Source organism: Cannabis sativa, chromosome 8 (genome assembly GCF_029168945.1).
Source record: "Cannabis sativa cultivar Pink pepper isolate KNU-18-1 chromosome 8, ASM2916894v1, whole genome shotgun sequence".
Classification (NCBI taxonomy): domain Eukaryota; kingdom Viridiplantae; phylum Streptophyta; class Magnoliopsida; order Rosales; family Cannabaceae; genus Cannabis; species Cannabis sativa.
In genome coordinates this window covers 47,913,573-47,933,529 of record NC_083608.1, presented here as the reverse complement: position 1 = coordinate 47,933,529, position 19,957 = coordinate 47,913,573, and the positions used below count along the sequence as shown (strand labels likewise).

General features: G+C 30.2%; 2 protein-coding genes and 1 long non-coding RNA gene across 5 annotated transcripts; 1 reads left to right on the top strand and 2 right to left on the bottom strand.

Annotated features, from left to right (window-relative positions):
• The first annotated feature begins 567 nt into the window (after nt 1-567).
• On the top strand, nt 568-11,680 carry LOC115698701 (agamous-like MADS-box protein MADS1). Its single transcript, XM_030625845.2, has 9 exons — nt 568-800; nt 898-1,159; nt 4,521-4,602; nt 5,258-5,319; nt 5,422-5,521; nt 10,602-10,643; nt 10,770-10,811; nt 10,976-11,244; nt 11,362-11,680. The coding sequence occupies exons 2-9, from the start codon at nt 915-917 to the stop codon at nt 11,363-11,365; spliced, it is 846 nt and encodes a 281-aa protein (XP_030481705.2). The 5' UTR covers nt 568-800; nt 898-914; the 3' UTR covers nt 11,366-11,680.
• LOC115697861 (uncharacterized) lies at nt 7,555-9,123 on the bottom strand. The gene is made up of 3 exons (XR_004007996.2): nt 8,543-9,123; nt 8,370-8,452; nt 7,555-7,941 (listed from the first exon to the last, which is right to left on the bottom strand). It is a non-coding gene; the product is annotated as an uncharacterized LOC115697861 (long non-coding RNA).
• A 3,122-nt stretch (nt 11,681-14,802) lies between the features above and the next one.
• LOC115699113 (probable galacturonosyltransferase 15) lies at nt 14,803-19,957 on the bottom strand. Of its 3 annotated transcripts, none has more exons than XM_030626353.2 (7): nt 19,671-19,957; nt 19,180-19,572; nt 18,833-18,876; nt 17,757-17,909; nt 16,059-16,640; nt 15,659-15,961; nt 14,803-15,545 (listed from the first exon to the last, which is right to left on the bottom strand). In XM_030626353.2, the coding sequence occupies exons 2-7, from the start codon at nt 19,415-19,417 to the stop codon at nt 15,258-15,260; spliced, it is 1,608 nt and encodes a 535-aa protein (XP_030482213.2). In that variant the 5' UTR covers nt 19,418-19,572; nt 19,671-19,957; the 3' UTR covers nt 14,803-15,257. The 3 variants fall into 3 exon arrangements, with proteins under 3 accessions (XP_030482213.2, XP_060958138.1, XP_060958137.1); XM_061102155.1 differs by having other exon boundaries at nt 17,757-17,906; nt 19,671-19,816; XM_061102154.1 differs by lacking the exon at nt 19,671-19,957 and having other exon boundaries at nt 19,180-19,638.

Here is a 19,957-nt window from a genome sequence, read left to right as displayed (position 1 = left end):
GTGCTTCATTATCACTATTGTTTTTACTTTCATTTTGTACATTTAGTCTGCATGTCATTCAATTCAAGCCCTAGCCATAAATACAAGTCATTTTCCAAAAGACTAGCTAGTTTATATAGTAACTCATTTATTAAGAGTATTGTTATTATTTAACATTATCCAACACTATACAAATATGACCCTTTATAATTAATTAGCAATTTCTTATATTATTTATTAAATTAATATATGTGAAACTCGATATTAAAATACACTAAAAATAATCTTATAGTACTTGACACCTTAAAGTATCATTCACATTTCTCATTTATTAATCACCTCCTACATTTAATTTCTCATATACATGAAAAAATATAAATGTGGAAGGAATAACATGAACTAACTATATAAATAAAGTCATGATGAATACATATATATATTATTTAATTATTAGCCCTTAACTTATGTAGACACATATTTATAAATATGTAGCTTATTTCAAAATATTCAATACAAAAATAGTAATATATACCAAAAAAAAAAATGATTATAAATGTAAGTATTTTAATCTGGAGCCCACTAGGATTATGAAAAGCAAATAAATAAAATAGATAAAAAAAGATGATAGTGTGTGAGTTGGAGAATGGTTGAAAGGTCTATTTAAAGTACCAAAAATACCCATTTGCTAGAGCAGACCCTCCTTTGCTCACCTCTATATATCTTCTTCTTCTATCTTCATCTTTTTCTCTCCTCTAGCTAGCTATTTCCCACTAATAATAACATATACACTTTATTATTTTCATAGAGATAAGAGTCAAAAGGTATGTGAATATATATGTTAATTAATAAGTTTTTGTTTAAATATTATAATATGTATGAAATGAAATTGATTTGAGGTTATAATAATTTGTTATACAGGAATATATTTATATTGGATGGAGTTTGGGAGTAATAATAATAATGAAGAAGAAGGAGGAGAGAGCTCTTCACATAGAAAAATGGGAAGAGGGAAAATAGAGATAAAGAGAATAGAAAACACAACAAACAGACAAGTGACTTTCTGTAAGAGACGCAATGGTTTACTTAAGAAAGCTTATGAGTTATCTGTGTTGTGTGATGCTGAGGTTGCTCTAATCGTTTTCTCAACCCGTGGACGCCTCTATGAGTATGCCAACAACAGGTCTTAATTAATTATTTATCATTAATCTTAATAATTAATTAATATACTTGTTAATTCTAATTTGCTTATGTGAACTATTGTTCTATTTCAGATCTCAAGCAAAGCTTGATTCTTGTTTTGATTTCTTTTCTTTTTTTAATATTTTTTAACTTGGACAAAGAAAAAAAAGAAGCAAAGATTGATTCATTTTACTCTTGTTATTATTTTTGTTTTTTTTTTTATTTTGGTGTGAACTTTTTGAGGGAAAAATCTTTTGTGGAATATAAATGAACTAGATGTATATGTTAGTTTTTCCTTTCTGTATTTCATGTATATATATATATGTGATAAATCCTTTGTTCAACAGAGAATATATTGTAGATCTGCTGAGCCAATAAATAGTTGTAGTTGTAATTTTTAGGGCAAATTAAGTTGTAGATTAGTAGATATATATATAGGCTTTACTAAAAGATTTTCTTAGGTTAGTTTTATTACTTTGTGTTTTATGTTTGTATATATATTATTCGTCTAGATCTTTCTTTATTTTCTCTTTCCCATGTCATATATATATGTAAATATACAATGAACCAAAAAAGAGTATAGAGAGGTGTCACTCTCTCATTAGCTATAGCTAGCTAGCTCATGAGTACACTGTGCCTATATATATACCTAAGATATATAGCTCCTCTATATATTTTCTCAGTATATAATATCACTTGCCTAGTCACTTGTTCCATAACATCAACAGAAAAATAGCACAGATTAGGGTTTTTTATAGGTAAACGAAATTAGGGTTTCAAAAGCTTAATTAAAAGGGTATGTTTAAGAAATATTAGTAATTAATCCATTAACATTCATATACTAATTACAGTCACTAATAAACATTAATTACCCATTAAAAGAAAACAACAGTTTATGACTACTGCAGAGGGTGCAAACTGTAGAATTGGAATTACCTTAATTAGATTAGATGGTTATATATATATAGGGCTTTCTTGTTTAAGCAGTAATAATAATGTTATGTTACTTATTATTTACCATATTCATATAAATGTATATTGAAAACACATAGACACACACGAATCTTTTGATCACGTCATCACACTAATGATTTTTCACTACTTTCATTCATAATGCATTACAAGATTCCTTTACTCTCTTCTTTCTTATACCAGTTTCCTTATATACATATATAATTACATAAGTATATATATATAATTATTATTGGACTATAATTCTTAATGATCAAAATCAAAATCTAATGAGACAAGTTATGATATAAGAGGGTGACAGATGAAGGAAGAGTTTTACATGAAAATGGGTCAAAATAAACAAAGGGGTACGACCCAATGAGATTATCTGTGTTTTTCTGACTTAGCTGATTATAGAAGATGCATGGAGAGAAACAAAGAGAGAGAGAGTAAAAGAGAGTGAAAGACTTTAGCATAAATATTGCACTATATATCAAACACACACTTTTTTTTTTTATTAATCAGTCATCTGTGTTATGATCAGACTGTAAAAGGATCTGTTCTGTTCTCTTCTGTTGTTTTTTCTTTTTCATCATTATTATTATTAGGTCCTCGTTTTTGAAACATATAATATATATTTTAAGTTGTGTGTATTGTATTTTGGCGGTGTATATTGGTTATTACTCCTCGTATAATGGGTTTTTGACACGTGGCATAAGTGTAGTGGTTGAGATATTCAACCAATCATAGTTTGGGATCTTCTGTGAGCTAGGTTAGCAGAGACTACACTTACAATCACTAGCTCGGGGAGATTAAGGTAGTAATATCAATGAGTATATATATAGCATATATAATAGGGTCTTGTCAAAATGGTACTAATCTCATCAAGTCAAAGTCATGATCGTAATCATTCATTTCTATTGTTCTACTTGTTGCCCTAATTACTAGATAAGACAAAATGAGTCTTACAGCTACCATTAAAGAATATATTTATGTATAATAAGTTTGTTCAACATAATAACTTCTATATTGGATTATGGAAGAAACCATGTGCACCCTTTATTATATTTAGTAATTTAATTAATTAGATATATAGAGAAGACTGCTATCATATAGTAAAAGTAGATTAATATTTTTTATTAAATTATAGATACTTAAATATTAATATATACTATGCTAATAATGTATAATTTTTGGGGAAAGGGAGTGCTGGAAAAATCTTTGTTTGTTAGCAAATTTATGACCCTTTTTCTTTTCTGATTCAAACGATAAAATAAGAGTTTTCAAAATTTAGCTAATTTGATATAATTTTATAAAAATAAAAACCTTTAAATAGTTTTTTATTTATTAGAGTTAGTCTCATGTGTAAAAATAAATTACCATATATAAGATGAATAGATTATTTTTTCTTATTGTCAATGGTTTTGTGTTTTTTCTTATAAGTGTGGTAAATTGTTTGAAATTTATTTTTTACAAAATTATTCTAAATATTTTATAAAAGCTACAAGTAGTCCTAATTAAAACATACAGGTTTAGGACAATATTTTTAATATAGTTTTATAGATCAAAAAAAAAATTCTTTTGTATTGAAATTTCCATTTAACATAAACAACATTTGATGCATTTCTACATTCAATTTCAGCATGATTAAGACTAAAAAAAAAAATACATGTTTTGGCACACCAAAGTTAATTTATAACTAAAATCAAAGGAAATACAATGAAAAAAAAAATAATAATTAATATATAGAGTGAAGAGCTATTGCTGGTTATAATTCTAAATTATCCAATAGAAATGATCATATTTGTAAAAGGAGTTTAGTCAGTGATAGACTTAGGGGTCAAAGGGTGTGGTGGCCCCCAAACTTTTTTAAATTACATGTAAAATAATTAAAAATAAAAATAAATAATTTATATATATATACATATATATTGTATTGATCCTCCAAAAATGATTAGACTGGTAGTGTATCTAATAATCTTTATAACCCACTGTCAGTTTTCTAGTTTGTTGGTTTCTCCATCTTAATTATTAGTGTTGATATTAAAATTGATTTGTATGAGTGTCTAATTAACTGTTAGTGTTTGTTATTTCAGTTAGATTGTTAGATATGACAGCTGGTTTAGTTAGTTGGTTGGTTAGATTATTAGTTCTTCAATCCTTTCATTAATACCAAACACAATTATTCTTTAATTTATCTTTTATACCTTAATTTCTCTCTCTTTACCTTCTTCTGATTTCTTCAATGTCTAAACCATACAATATAACTCCAATAATATTAACTGTTATTATTTTTTTCCTATTTATATTATTTTATTAAAACTGGGCTCTATCAATGAAAAATTTTCTGTTGATTGCTTGTTAATTAAGCTGTTTTTTTTTTTTGGGATTAAATATAAAAAATTATGCAGCGTTAGAGCAACTATTGACAAGTACAAGAAAGCATGTAGTGATTCTACAAACACTGGATCTGTTGCTGAAGCTAATGTTCAGGTATAATCAATATAAATATATCAATATATATTATGTCTATATAAGCACACAGCTAGTTTTTATGAACATAAATGTGTTTTTGTGTTAGGAAAAAATATGTTTAATATTTAAACTACTTAAAATAACTTTACAAAAAAATAGGGATAGTTTGGAATAATATCACATTCACAATCATCTATTTTGTATGGATTTTACACATGCATGCATCATCAGCTAGTTTTTTAGAATTGTTTGAGAAAAGATTATTAAAGGTACTCCAAAATTTTGGTGAGAAAAAGTAGATCAAAGAATATTTTTCCTCTGAAAAGTTTGCTATATATCATTGCTATCATCACATTTTGCAAATAAGTTTATATATGAAAAATAATATATATAATCACTTCATATATATGTTGATTATGATCTAGATATTCTCAAAAACATTATTAATTGTACAGACTATTTTTATTTGAACCTGGCTAGAATCAGTAATTAGTTAATCATCATACTTATAGGAAAAATGACCCGAATTATACTTCGGTAGGCATAATATGTGTTTAGTCCTAAATTATATTAAGAACAAAAATCAATGCTTTTGGTGTGTATCATCATATCATTAACTAGTTAATTTTAATGTTAATTACAAATGGCACAATACATGTTTACATGGTCTCAGTTCTACCAACAAGAATCCTCCAAACTGAGAAGGCAAATCAGGGAACTCCAGAACTCAAACAGGTATATGATATATACAATTAATTATAATAAATAAATATATGCTTTGGAGAATTGAATGGATTTATTAATTACACCTTATAATTAATTATTAATTAATAATAGGCATATACTGGGTGAAGCTATAAGTACTATGACTTTTAAAGACCTCAAGAGCCTGGAGGGTAGATTGGAGAGAGGAATCAGTAGAATTAGATCCAAGAAGGTACGTACCTATATATATACTAGCAAAAAGTTACGTGCGAGGCACGTATACTATTTTTTTTTTTTTTTGATAAAAATGTATACTAAATTTTATGATAGTTATTTTTTTTTTTTGCAATATTTAAAAGTGATAGAATTAAAAATTAAAGGAAAATTATTATTTGTTATTAGGTGAGTTTATTATTATGTGTATCTAAATAATATAATTTATAATTTTTACAATTAAAATTAAATACCGAATGCAATATATTAGTTTTTAAGAAAGCTTGATAATTTAAATATGTTCTTAAGTTAATCAAAAAATAAACTAAAAATTAATGTTCCAATACTTAAGGAAACATAACTTAAATGTGTGTAAGATAAAAAAGAAAATTAAAAATCAATTTCTAAATTGTTGATAATATGAAATAACATTTGCCTAAAAATTGTAAATGAGAAAACTAATTAATGATACTCATGGGTGTATTTTAATCTTCCTTTGCTTCAATAGAGACAATAGTGTAATTTTTGTATTTTCCACTTTTCATTCTAAATTTTATCCGCATATAACTGGATTGTCCATTGTTTCGTTGATAAATTGAATTTGGTAGTGTCGACAAAACGGTGGTGTTCCTGTAGATAGTAATGAATTTTCATTTAAGATGATTAGACATGGTCTTCATAATTCATTTAATTAAAAAAATCTTTTTATGAAAGGCTAGTAAAACTATTTTATTTATTTAAAACTACAACTCTGCATTATATTCCATTAGTTGGACAGCAGTACACGAAAATATTTTTTCCACAAGATATGTGAACAAGACAGCAGATAGGCTGTTTGTATTGTCATCAAGTTCAACATATGCTATAGCACTGTAAAATACATAATAAGATTGTTAGTATCATTTTTACTTTTAACTTAATTTCAAAAACATATTAAGTACAGTAGATGTCCACTTTCCAGATTTTTCTAACACTTATTTTAATCTTCCAACTTTCTGTAGTTGGAATAATATCCTTAATTGTTGTATATATTGTAGTCATTTATTCACCTGTTTTCATATTAGACAATAGATATACAAAATAAAAAATATAATTAAGCTATAAATCAATATAAATTAACGGTTAAATGAGTGTTACGTGTCAAGGCATTTATATTTAGTTTTATTTTAATAATATTTTATTTTACGTCCCATTAATTTAGTATATTTTAGGTAATATATTTTGTAAAATTTAAAATAAAATTAATTGTTAGTAAAATACATTAAAAACAATAACAGTGAAGTTATAAAATTATAAACAAAATAATGTGTAAATACATAGATAAATTAATAAGAAAATTTGGGCTTTAAGTGAATCTATGTATATTATAAATGTGTCATTCGTGATCTCTAATCCAAAGCTTTCCATCCACTCCATCGACCATATGTGATGCATTTTTCCTTATGAATAATTATAATTAATAAATAATGTAACTCATACTATGAACAAGGCAAGAAATAGTAGTTATACTTCAACATTATACAAAGAAATACACAAATACATAGACATAGTGGAGCTAAAAAATTACTTAATTATCAATTAATTTCTTGTCAAGATTTCTGCTAAAAAATCAGATAAAGAAAGAACAAGCACAAAGTAAAGTATATAATATAGCGGAATGAAGAGGTAACTAACCTCATGTTATTAACTATAAATTTTCACAAAATATCTTGTTGGTTCAATGGAATGAAGTACATCTAAGTAATTAAGATTTATTAAAGCTGATTTTCATAGTTTAAAGGAGAGCAGTCATATCTCGATAATGAAAGGTTTACTTGTATACAAAGGAAGCTGACATTTTAAGTGGAAAATAATAATAGAAAACAGAGGAAGCTGATTTGTGCAAATGAGTTCCTTGCTCATACTTAAAAATAGAATATCACCCTGCATAGAAATTAAAAGTGTGTTGTGCTCCTCATGCATACCAATCCAAAAAATATGAGATCATTTTCTACCTACTGAAACAAAAATTAGATATAGTTATACTTTTTTGTTTCTATTGAAAGATGCCACTATTGCAATAGTAGGAAGTTGTATATCTCCATCTGTTTTCAATCTCGGAAACCATCATGTATTAGCATTCATCTAGCCTTTAACGAAATTTCACAGTGTAAAGCTAAAAATACTCAACTATGTATCAGCAATGATAATACAATAACCAAAGTTGCTTAGCCATATACATCCATAAAATTTAAAAGTAGACAGCATGAAAATAAAACACGACCAATGTACAAGTAGTAAGAGAAACACTGTAACAACTAAACGATTTCCAGCTAATGAAAGAGAGTATACATGCTCAGGTTGAGCATATGTCCCAACAAGGGTGCGCTCCTGCCCACTTGCTCCTCTAAGGGTCCCAACACTTCAGTGTTTTGTCCCAACTTCCTGTAATCAACTGACCTGCAACCATCAACAGACCAGGACAACAGAAAGTTTATTATATCTTATTCTAATCTTCAATTGTGAACAAGTAAAGTATGTTATGAATTAAAAGGTTTAGCTCACTACAAATGTAATAATTAGTAAATACCATAGCATATTAGCTATTTAAAAATAAATAGAAGCAATTAGTGAACTATTAAACTTAAACAAGATAAGCTAGAACATAAATGAAGTGACTAATGATTTCAATGGCTGGACTATCCAAACCAATATCTTATAACCTGAAGTAGTAAGATTGCTACAGATTAGTTATTAGCATATTATCTCAACAATACACTCTAAGAAAAGCATTACATGCTCCAATGCCTAAATCATCATAGAATACAAAAAGACAATGTAAAGTAAATCTGAAATGGAAACAAAGTTAAAAATACAAAAAACCGAACCTGCTGCATAAGAGTACTCAACACACCGTACAGGTGCATCATGTCAACCTAGAATGTCCTCCTTATTGTAGTTAAAAACAAGCCTAAAATACCAAAATCAATCAAATTATAATTATCAATAGAACAACCAAACAGAAAACTAAAGCATATGAAAAAAGAAAAAACGAACTAACCGTCTCACTGTCTCACTGTATTGTCGGCGCCGGCACTAAACCCGGAAGAATCATCGTGGAAGCAACAGTCGAGAACGGCACCGCCGTGCCTGAACTCACTTCGAAGCACATTGGCGCTGGCGTCATACAATCGGATACTCTGGTGACAATACATTTGATCCGACCGATATCTGGTCGAATTAGCCAAATGAACAAAAACCTAATTCGTCGTCGGTGCTTAGAAATTGGGGAAAATGGAGATATAGAAATTTGGCTTGAAGATTTTCGAACCCGTTCGTTTAACCCAGAACAAAACCAGAACCCATGACGGTGCTCTCCCTCCAGCGTCTCCCATGGACGATCTCTTCCGGTACAGGCCTCCTGTCGCTCGTTCTTCTTCTTCTTCTCCGAACACAACCAAAATGATGAAAATATGAAAATCGAGATTTGAGGCATAGCTTCTTAAACCACGTCGTGAATAATATGAGAAGTCAGATAAGAGAAATCGAATATCGCATGCTTAAATCAAATCGTTTCTTTTGATTTGGATTTTGAATTCATAAATTATTTTATTTTTATTAATAAAATAAAAAAAATAGCCATAAATTTCTCATAAACCAATAAATCAGTTATATAGGCACACTTTATATAGAATAGATATATAACTACTTATTTATATATATATAAATTTATGCAATATCAAATTACATGAAAATTAAATCGATCCATCGTAATTGTTAATGATTATATTAATTCAAGATATTCATAAATAAATTATAATATTATTTTTATTACATGATGATGAGACATTTAGATGGTTTATTAGGATGCTATATACTTATATGGAAGACTTCTTAATGGGTAATACCCATTGATGGGAACTAAAAAAAATTAATAAGGTAATAATCTAATAACCTTTTTATGGCAAGTTTCTAAAAATTATTTTTTTTTAAAAAAAAAATTATATTTATTTTTTATAAAATTGGAAATAATAATTACAATTAATAATTTGAAAAAAAATTATAAATTATTTTTAAAAATTAATTAAAATTACTACTTTATTATTTTATGAAATTATGAGTTTATTAATAATTTATTATTGTAAAACTAAAAATCATTTACACGTATATTAATGTATTTTTTTTATTAGAAGAATAGGAGCTTGATTGTGGAATCCAATTGTCTTAATATTATTCATATTCTTAAAAATAAAACGCTACAATACTTCTTAGTTCTTACTTACGCTATCATTGTTAGAAAAATATTATTACCATCCAATGATTTTTTTGATATTACCATGAATCATTCTCCTAGAATAACTAATGAGGTGTTGTTCATTATTTATATTTTTAGGATTGGAAGATGATAATCTTGTCTAGGGGTCAAATATAATTTTTTGTCCTGAAATTCTTGTGTTGGTAATTGCCATTATTCAATAATGTTTATGACACTTTTTTCTTCCTTCTTTTTTTTTTTGTTAAAATTTTCTTCACTGGTTTTGTTCTTATAGATTTGGTAAGCTCAAGTATTTTTTTTTAAAAAATAAAAACATATAAATAATTGTTAATTATTATAAAATTAAAGATTTTAGGTTTAAAAAAAATCTTATACATTTTATGTGTATTACAGTTTAAAGCTTAAAATTATTATTTTTTTATTTTCAGTAATGCAATTTAGAATTCTAGTATGAAGAAATTTTATAAAAAGATAAATATATACTTTTTTTCTTTTTAATCTTTAAAATGATTTTTATTAAAAAAAATAGTTTGTTAATTTTTTTTAGTGTATTTTATTTTTTAAAAAACAATTCCATTTATAAATTTATTATTTCTATTAATAGTTTCATCTATTTTAGGAATATAGAGAATAACAAAATAGGAAATATTAATTTTTTAATATTTAATTAATGATTATAAATATCAACCATTAGATATTTGATCCAATGGTCAAGAATAAAATACCCATACATGGGTAATACCCATTAAGAGCATACACATACTTATATACATAAATAGTTTGTTATATTATATTAATACAACTACTAATAATAATGTTTATCGGTTGAATTTGTTTTTGGTAGAATGAAATGCTATTTGCGGAAATCGAGTTCATGCAAAAAAGGGTATGTATTCTATTTATTGCATAATAATTCTATATGACTTATTTGATAATTTATAGAAAGAAAGTAAACACAATATTTTGAGTTTGGTAATAATAATATAATAAGATATAATATTCATATATGCAGGAGATGGAGTTGCAAAACCATAACAACTATCTAAGAGCAAAGGTTAATTAAACACCACTTATCTTCTCTTTTTTCCCTTAATTATGTAATTTTATTACAAATATATATATGAACAAATCTATTAATTAGGCAAATAAAACTAATATATTATATGTGACATGTCTAAAATTTATGAATTTCGGTGCACATGAAACTATGATATATAGATAGCTGAAAATGAGAGGATACAACAACAACAGAATGAGGAAGAAGAGCAACAACAACAGCAACAAATGAATTTGATGCCGACAGAGACCACTGCTACTACCAGACCCAACAACACAGACTCCAATAATAATAATAATAATAATAACAATGTTGATCAATCTGCTTCCCAATCCTATGACCATCACAACTTTCTTCCCGTAACCCTTATGGACTCCAATCCCCACTACTCTCACTCCCATCGCCCTGACCACACAGGTTTCCAACTTGTGTAAGTTAATTTCCTAATAATTAATTTATTACATGCATGTTAATATCATCCACATATTATTATTCATACCAATATTATCGTATATGTAATAATTTATATCTTTGATTTTGGGTGCAGTTGAAGTGTTGAAGCAAACATGGCCGGAAGGAGATTTGGGGATTCTCTTCTCTTCTCTTATATATATATGTTATTGATGTTGTATATGTATGTGAGTATGCAAACCAGAAACTTTGGGCAGGACCAGTACTCTAGTACTAGAATTTCTTAATTATTATGCATATATATATATATATATATATATATATATATATATATAGCTGGACTTTTGTTAAGCTAAGTTTGTACTAGTTGCTAATTGATAGCCAGCTAGCTTATTACAAGCACCCAACTTTTGTTGTGCATGCATTTGCATCATCAACTTATTATTGATTGGTTCTAGATTATAGTTTTCCATATCTATATATTATTATTATTATTATTATTATTATTACACCTCTCAAATCATGCTGATATATATAATCCTAACTTTGTGCCTTTCATTATATATATATATATATATATGTTTATTTATGTATTAATACAAGGATGCCTATAAATGTATGCACATAAACTTTTTATCATGTATTTTTGTTGAGGCCATGTCATTTTAGTTAAGTGTGGCTGTAAGTTTTGGGTTCTTGGTTTCTTAGTTTTTTAGTTGTTCTGTAATATGTTAGGAAACATTTATAATTTGGTTCGAATTGTGTTGAGTGTATTGTTCTTGTGTTTGTGCTGCACTTCTAGTTTATTGTGTTTTTGTGTGCAGGAATTTGAGATTGGTGTTGGATTGAATCTCCAACTTTCTATATGATATCACATGTAATTTTATAAAAAGAATTATACACACTTATTGTGAAAATCAAATACGCAAGTACATATCGTTTTCAAATGATAAAACTCACATGAGTAAAGTCGATCCCACAAGTACTTTAATTAAATACCAATTAATTGAATTTTTAATTCTATTTGACAAACAAAATTTGATTGTTTGAATATAATAAAATAACATAAAAATAGCAAATAACAATGATTTAGAAAATTAAAAAAAATTAATTTCTATAATCTCTTCTACTTTTTACTTCACTTAATGCAAATAATTTTTTTCTTCTACCTAAAGTGATAGCTGATTATAAATTATTCACTATTCTGATTAAGAGATAAAGAATCTAAACTATATGACATTATCCTATTTGACATATAACAAACATATAATCAGTAATAAGCAATAATTCAAACGCTACGCAAGCCACACAAATCTTATCGTTTTGTATTGAAACTTATGACTAATCAATTATAGCATAACCAATATTCAGTTTTCAAATTTTATATTGATTCTCATACAAAAGATGGCTAATCAATTATATGCAATATAAGCACAAATAAAATTAGTTCACACAATCAATAGAAGAAGAAAGATGAAAATTTCATTCATCAAACAATCTCCATTGAAAATCCTAGATATGAGTTTAGCTTATAATTGTAATTATAGACAATTACATTAGACTAATTAGAAATATAGAAGAAAAGGTCTCCTTGAAAATCAATAGCAGTAGACTCCAAGGTCGTTTTCTCTCTCAAAATTTGTGCTTCCAAAAGTCTATATCAAAGCCCTCTTCCAATTAGGTTTAATAAACTTAAAATCGTATGCAGGCCGGAACATTAAAAATACCATGTGGTGGATGGTAGTAGAGACGTTTGGTTGCTGTTAAGGAAGCCTTCAAAGCTGAGACTGAAATGGCGACTTTTGCAGCAAAAAGGTATAACATCAAAGATGGACATGACTTACTGTTTTATCAAGCAACTAAAGTTAGTTGGAGAAAAGTGGTGTGGGATAGATTGAACATTCTGAAGCATATATTTGTTGTTTGGCTTGTTATGTTACAAAGGCTTCGAACTAAAGATTAGATTTTCAAATTTGATCCACACGTTGATCAAACCTGTCTTCTGTGTGGTGCTGCAAATGAGAATACAAGCCATTTATTTTTTTAAGGTCATTACAGCAGTGCTTGCCTGTAGAAGATCAAGTGTTTGAAGGGTTGGAAATCGAATTGGAAGAGGGAAATTTGATTTTCTATACTTAGAAAATCTTAAATTTTTTTCCCTAAACCAAAAATTTAAACCCTAAAAAAACTATAGCTTTTTTTTCAAAACCCCAAAAATACCCCCCTCACAATTCTCTCTCTCTGCATCATCTCTCTCTCTCTCTATCTCACCCCAACCGCCCACCCTCACCCGAACCACCCTCACCCACGAAAACCCTCACCCACGATCAACCCCCAACCCGAACCACCCTCACCCACGGTCGTCGACCACCCTCACCCACGATCAACCCCAACCCGAACCACCCTCACCCACGAATCCCAACCCCAACCCGAACGACGGTCGAAGCCCAGTTCACCGCCGGTCCCACGAATCCCAGGCCCCCCATCACCGACGGTCGAAGCCCACGAGTCCCAGACCCCCTCTTCACCGCCGGTCCATCAAATCGAAAGCAAAAAAAAAAAAAAAAGGAAAAAAAGCCCCAGGTCCGATGGTCGGACCATGGGTCCGATGGGGTCCGACCAATCGGACCCATCGGACCCATGGTCCGACCATCGGACCCCCTCTCTCTTTGTCTCTCTCAAATCGAATGAAAAAAAGAAAAGCCCCAGGTCCGATCGTGTGGGATGCCGAGATAGAGAGAGAAAGAGAGATGCTGTGAGAGTTTGAGGGTATTTTTGGGGTTTTGAAAAAAAAGGTATAGTTTTTTTAGGGTTTAAATTTTTGATTTAGGGGAAAAATTTTAAGATTTTCTAAGTATAGAAAATAAAATTTCCCTTGGAAGATCTGCTCAAGCGGATTTGTCAGATTACCTAGGCGAAGAAAATAAGTTCTGTAAGGAAAAGCATAATGTACTTTCTTGCTTGCTGCACTAGTGTATCACATATGATGAGTCACACAAACTATGGCACATACCCAATACTGTACAAAGATTGCAAAAAGATGTTCATTTTAGTGTTACTCTTGTAATGCTGAAAAAGGCCCAAAACATAGATAGAAATTGGTTCACTAACATTTGTTAAAGAGTCTTAATGATGTGGTTGAGATTGTCCAAGCATTATTTTGAATGGCTTGTAATTCAACATTGAGCAATACAATATGATTCTTATTCCTTAAAAAAAAAATTGAGTCATGCACATTTTAAATTTAATTATTAATAATAATATAATAAACTTTGAGATGCCTAATAGGAATTCTTAAAACTAATGCCATTAATAACCTTGGGCTCTTTTATTTTTTCATTGATTTTTTTAATTCCCTATTTTTCTCTTCGGCCCTCCAACTGAGTCTTTCATCTTTAGTAGTCTACAATGCAAGAAACATCTCAAATCATCTAAAGCAAGAAACACCTCAGTTCTTTTTTAATAGAACTTTTATCCATCTGAAATGAATTGAAAATATATCCTTCCTTTCATGCACTCTTCATAATATATAATTATTCTTACAAAAAAAAAAAAAAAAATCTTGAACCCATTACAATAGCTACGAGGGAAAAATGATATTATTTTATAAACCATTTTAAATCAAGGTGGAAGTGAAAGTGATCACGAGTTGTTATATGTTCTCTAATCCATAGAATGATACGGAATGATACATAAGCTGGAACACTTATCGAGTTGCCCCTAATTATGCAACTAAAATTTACAATATTAATGTTAGAGAATTACAATCATATAATGTCTCTTGAAGGTTGAATAAGGATTTTGACTATTTTGTATTTTCGGAGGTACGTACCTTCATGCTCTATTTTTCTATTATGGACAAGAAAAACATATTTATACTAGTCTCGGTCCAGAGCTTTAGAGTGAGCAGAGACTGAAGGCAAAACCTTCTTCCCTCTAGTCCCAAACTGTGCCCATGGTTTTTGTTTGTTCCAAACAAAATGAATATGTGAAAGAATGAGAGAGACAACTTCTTTTCTATCTCTTTCAGTTTCACCCCATGATTCTACATTTTCTCATAAACTTGTTTGAAGAATTTACATGTTTATTCCACAACCCTCGAACCTCTGGATTTCCAATCTCAAGCCACGGCTTTGCTGGTCCACTAAAATGTATAACCGCCGCAGCTTCCAGAAGCTGCCGATCTCTAACATCCGGGTTGCGAAAACCCAATCCATCCAAGTGGAATGAGGGCTCAATTGGATGAACATGGCCCTCAAATGCTATCAAGGTTGGTGGAGTTACTCCTGGATACCACAATGAGAACCCATTTCTGAGGTTCTGCAATTGCAAAAATAAGAAGATCATATCATATCATCATTGATTGGTAATACAAACTTTCAACAAAATGCTTTCAAAACCAATCAAGTAGTTATGTACAAGAAGATACTTACAAGTTTCAACCATTCTTGGTAAGTTTCTGTGATGTTGGACCTCCTCCAAGCTTCAAGGTCAAAGACATTCATACCATAAAGCCATGCACAACGATCACTATCAAAGTTGGATGATATAACAGAGTGTGAAAAATTTAAGTAATCTTTAATTTTCTTTCCTGGACAGCAGTCATCTCCACACCATGAACTCACTACTGCGCCAACAACTTTCTCATTGAGATCCATTTCCCACAAAGATGAAATGTCATGCTGAACTACAACATCATCGTCCAAGAACACAATCTTTTTGAGATTTGGAAATAGCTGTACATGTGGCCCATAAAAATCAAATGTATCATTACAAATTCACATTCAATTTCGAACAGGGGAGGATTGTATGAAAATAATGGGAGTGGATTACCTCAGGGATATAAATTCGGAGATGATTCATCAGAGAAAGGCATCCAGGACTTAAGGCCTCTAAGTACCTTTTATTTTGACTTTCGTGCTCAAGATCTTCTTCTTTCAAATTATTGTAGTAACGACTCCATATCAAACGATTGATCTCCAACATCTCTTTGACTTTAACATTAACTTCTTGAGACCAATCATATTGGTGCAGCCCCTTTACTTCCACAGCAGCTGACTTAACAGGATTCATGGCAAACCATGCATGCATTGGGGTATAAGTCTTCTTGTCAGTAACAATGTGAATTACCAATTTTTCAGGATTGGCCAAATTTTCAAGTGTAGAAGAGACAACAACTGAGGCTGCTAGAATATTATCAGTAAGTAGGACAAGGTGGTGAAAGGAGGGGTCAGAAAGGCGAGACACATATTCAGGCGGGGGTAGACGAATTCGAGCTAAGGCATTTACTGCGTACTCTTCAGCTAACTTGAGGCACAAACAATGTAAGCTCTTTGGGACACCATGTGAAGCTAAATGCCAGTAAATAGATTCCCGTTGTCTGGCTGATTGAACCTTGCGCTCCATTCTTGATAGCTGCATATTAGAAAATCCACTCAGATACCATTGGGTAGAATACTTGTTTTGTAAAAGATTTTGACACTCTAAAATTCGTACATCAATCGATATAAATAATCTCATATCCGTTTTGGAAGTGAGATAAAAAACTCATAGCTCAAATTCAAGAAACCACAAAATCTAAAGAGAATATTTGCATCCCGGTAGTTACTTGTAATAGGTTTACTATAGCTACACAGCCATTTCAAGTAGAGAAAACAGAGAAATTCAACAAGAGCTAATGCAGGGTCTTCAAATTTATTATATATTAATAGTTTCAGTCCTATGTGACAATGCCAATACATGTTCTTCATACAACTTCGTTGGGAAAGAAAGAAAGAAATGAATAATTCTTTATATTTTTCACCAAACTGTACTCCAAATTATTAACCTGACATGTATTCACGTGTACAAAATGGCAACAGGGTGAAATTACCCAACTGTGATTTTATCTATATCGAACCTAGCCAAAATAAATAGCAGTACTAGCAAAGTAATAATTGAACAATTCCTTCAAAAGATAGTCTCCTGCAACATTCACATCTGCATAAAGGGAATGAGACAAACTGGATACCGACGGATCAATAGCTATATCTACATAAAGACGAGAGAAAAGAATCTGTATAGCTAAGTACTGCCTAAGACGACCTCAAATTTCTCAACTGTCAGAGAAAGACGCGTTTTTCTTTTTTCTTTAACAAAAACAAAAGGCAAAGGGTCATGACAGGGAGTGTTAGGCAACTTGACAAGAGCCAATCACTGTGTAGCAGAGCAAAATAAAAGGTACCCTGATTGAACATTACTCTACAAAAGAGCATATCTATTATTTTACCATTATATTTCATCTCAGTTGACAGAGCTAAAGTAATTATAATTCCAGATGCACAAGAGTGAAAAACATACATGGATACAAAATAATCTACTAATCTTTTCGCTCGACCCGGATTAACATTAAAGTTGATAATGCGAGATCAATATTGTCTGCTGACTACTACTATATGTCATCGCTATTCAATCCCGCAATACAGAAAAAAAGAACAATGCAAATTATCAATAGTTGATAATGAAAAGTCAGCAGGGTTATAATGCAAGTACCATAGCCTTTGTCTTGAAAGCAAAAGTCTTGATGTCTTGCCTCTTTGATGTCATCTCTTTTACAAGTTCGTCAAAAGATTCCAAGCCGTCCTCATTATGAAGCTCAACTTCTTTTGCTTCTACTAGTGCTCTTGTCAGCTCATCCCTAAGCTTCTACAGTCGGCACACAAAAAAAAAGACAAAAAAGATAAAGAAAAATAGACATTAGATAAAAACATCATAACCATGGAGACCGTGTTGACGTAAGAGTGCATCAACACCCACCCACACACACAGAAAAAGCTATATTGCCAGTTGGGCTTTTTTAGCGTTTTCTGGCGGAACATGAATGCAACTCCTTATTTAGTAATTACAAGGACATCACCTATAATGAATTTTTTCAAATGTGAAATAGAAAAATTACGCGAATTATTAAAGTTCTTGTGTTGTTTTGTTTCCTACACTAATGTAAAAAATAATTAATGGCACTGGAAATTGAAATAAAGTAGATCAAGTGGACGAGAAGAAGAACAATAAGATTCTCAGCCAACTGGCCACGTGGCAAGGAAAGCAATTGTTTGAAGTGGAATACCGACAATTCCTCAGAATGCGCTTATCCACACACTGTATTCTATATTTCACAGACTAAATTACCCTCTCTCCCAAAGTTGGAAATTAGGAAAATGTTAAAAGATATTTGTTTGTAATGCCTCCATTTGTATATACCACCATAAATAATACTATTTCAGTATATTCCATGCCTACGGAAACCAACTACTATATATATACACATTAAAATACTCAAATAAAAAGTCATGGAAATAACAAAAATGAAATTATTTGTATTACTGTTCTGATATAATAACTTAAAAAGTGTGACTGAAAATAAAGAAATTCTGTCAGGTTTTAGAAGAATTCAGCAAAATTGGGTCCACACTACTCAAGTAGCCATACTCTAGTGAACACGTAGGAATCTATTATACATGTAATGTTCTTCTAGTCTACAATTTACTGAATTTATTTCAACAAACTAGTATTATAATTCATTTCTTTAAAGAAAAAAAAAATTGTCGTTGGAGCGAGATAAATCCACTTACCGGAGACGAATCACTCCCGCTGAAAAGACCTCGTCCTATACAATCTGCAATTTGAAAAAAGAACAAATTGAAATAATTTATTTAAACTGAAATACACAGAATATTGATTTATTTTTGGGGAAAAAACATTAGACAAAGGCTCATAACATTTTCATTTTCGTTGGGAGTTTCATTCATTGCGATTCAACAACAAGGCAATAACACATATACACTGCTATATATGCATAGTACAGTCTTACCGAATTCGAATCAGAAAATGTACAACAGCCTCAGAAATTTTGATCCAAAACAACTTTCATTCGAAATTTATTAATAATTAATGATTTGAATGAGGAATAATGACGTACCGAGAGTGGATGAGCAATTGGTGGCAGATTCAAGCACGAGAAAGGTTACTCTGACAAATAAAAAGGGCAAAAGAAGCCCGAGCACTAAAACCACCGGAAGCAAGGTCCGAATCGTAATCCGCCTAGTCCCAGCCACCGCCGCCGTCGGTGTGAATGTAGACGGTGGAGCAGCTTTACCAGCACCTGAACTTGATATCGTAACCCTCTTTATCCCGGACGTCGAGATGTAGAACTTCATCGATCACTACTTTTTTATCTTTATTCCAAAATTTGTCTCTTCTTCTTCTCTCCAATACAGTACTTCCATGAATATTTATATATATATGTAAAAACACACACGAAGATTCCTGAACCAAAGTTAACGAAATAGTCGATCCCACTGAGTAGTAAGATCTGTCCGTACAGAAAGGAAAGAAACAAGGATTGAAAAAGATAGAAATGCAGAGAATCAAAATCAAAGAAAAAAACGAAGAAGACGAAGAAATAGATACCTGGGAGAAGAGTATAGTGTCTCAGTCAGGGGTTCGATTCTTTGGCAGCTCCCATAATATAATTTTGGAAAGGCTCTACCAAAGATCACGCTCTCGCCCTTTATACTTGGTACAAAAATAATAAAAAAAATATATTTATTAAAAAATAAAATAAAATAAAATCAGTAATAATATTAATTAATTAATTAAAAAAGAATTGAGAAAGAAAGCCAAGACTGAAGCCGCGTTCAAAGCCGCGGGAAAAGAGGATATACAATTATGGTAAAATGTTATTTACAAAGAGTAAG

Coding starts and splice junctions, on each gene's coding strand:
- LOC115699113 (XM_030626353.2), bottom strand. CDS start 19,417: ATGAAGTTCTACATCTCGACGTCCGGGATAAAGAGGGTTACGATATCA. Junction 18,877..19,179: donor CAATTGCTCATCCACTCTCG/GTACGTCATTAT, acceptor TTCAAATTGCAG/ATTGTATAGGACGAGGTCTT. Junction 17,910..18,832: donor GCGGGAGTGATTCGTCTCCG/GTAAGTGGATTT, acceptor TGCCGACTGTAG/AAGCTTAGGGATGAGCTGAC.
- LOC115698701 (XM_030625845.2), top strand. CDS start 915: ATGGAGTTTGGGAGTAATAATAATAATGAAGAAGAAGGAGGAGAGAGC. Junction 1,160..4,520: donor TATGAGTATGCCAACAACAG/GTCTTAATTAAT, acceptor AAAATTATGCAG/CGTTAGAGCAACTATTGACA. Junction 4,603..5,257: donor TTGCTGAAGCTAATGTTCAG/GTATAATCAATA, acceptor ACATGGTCTCAG/TTCTACCAACAAGAATCCTC.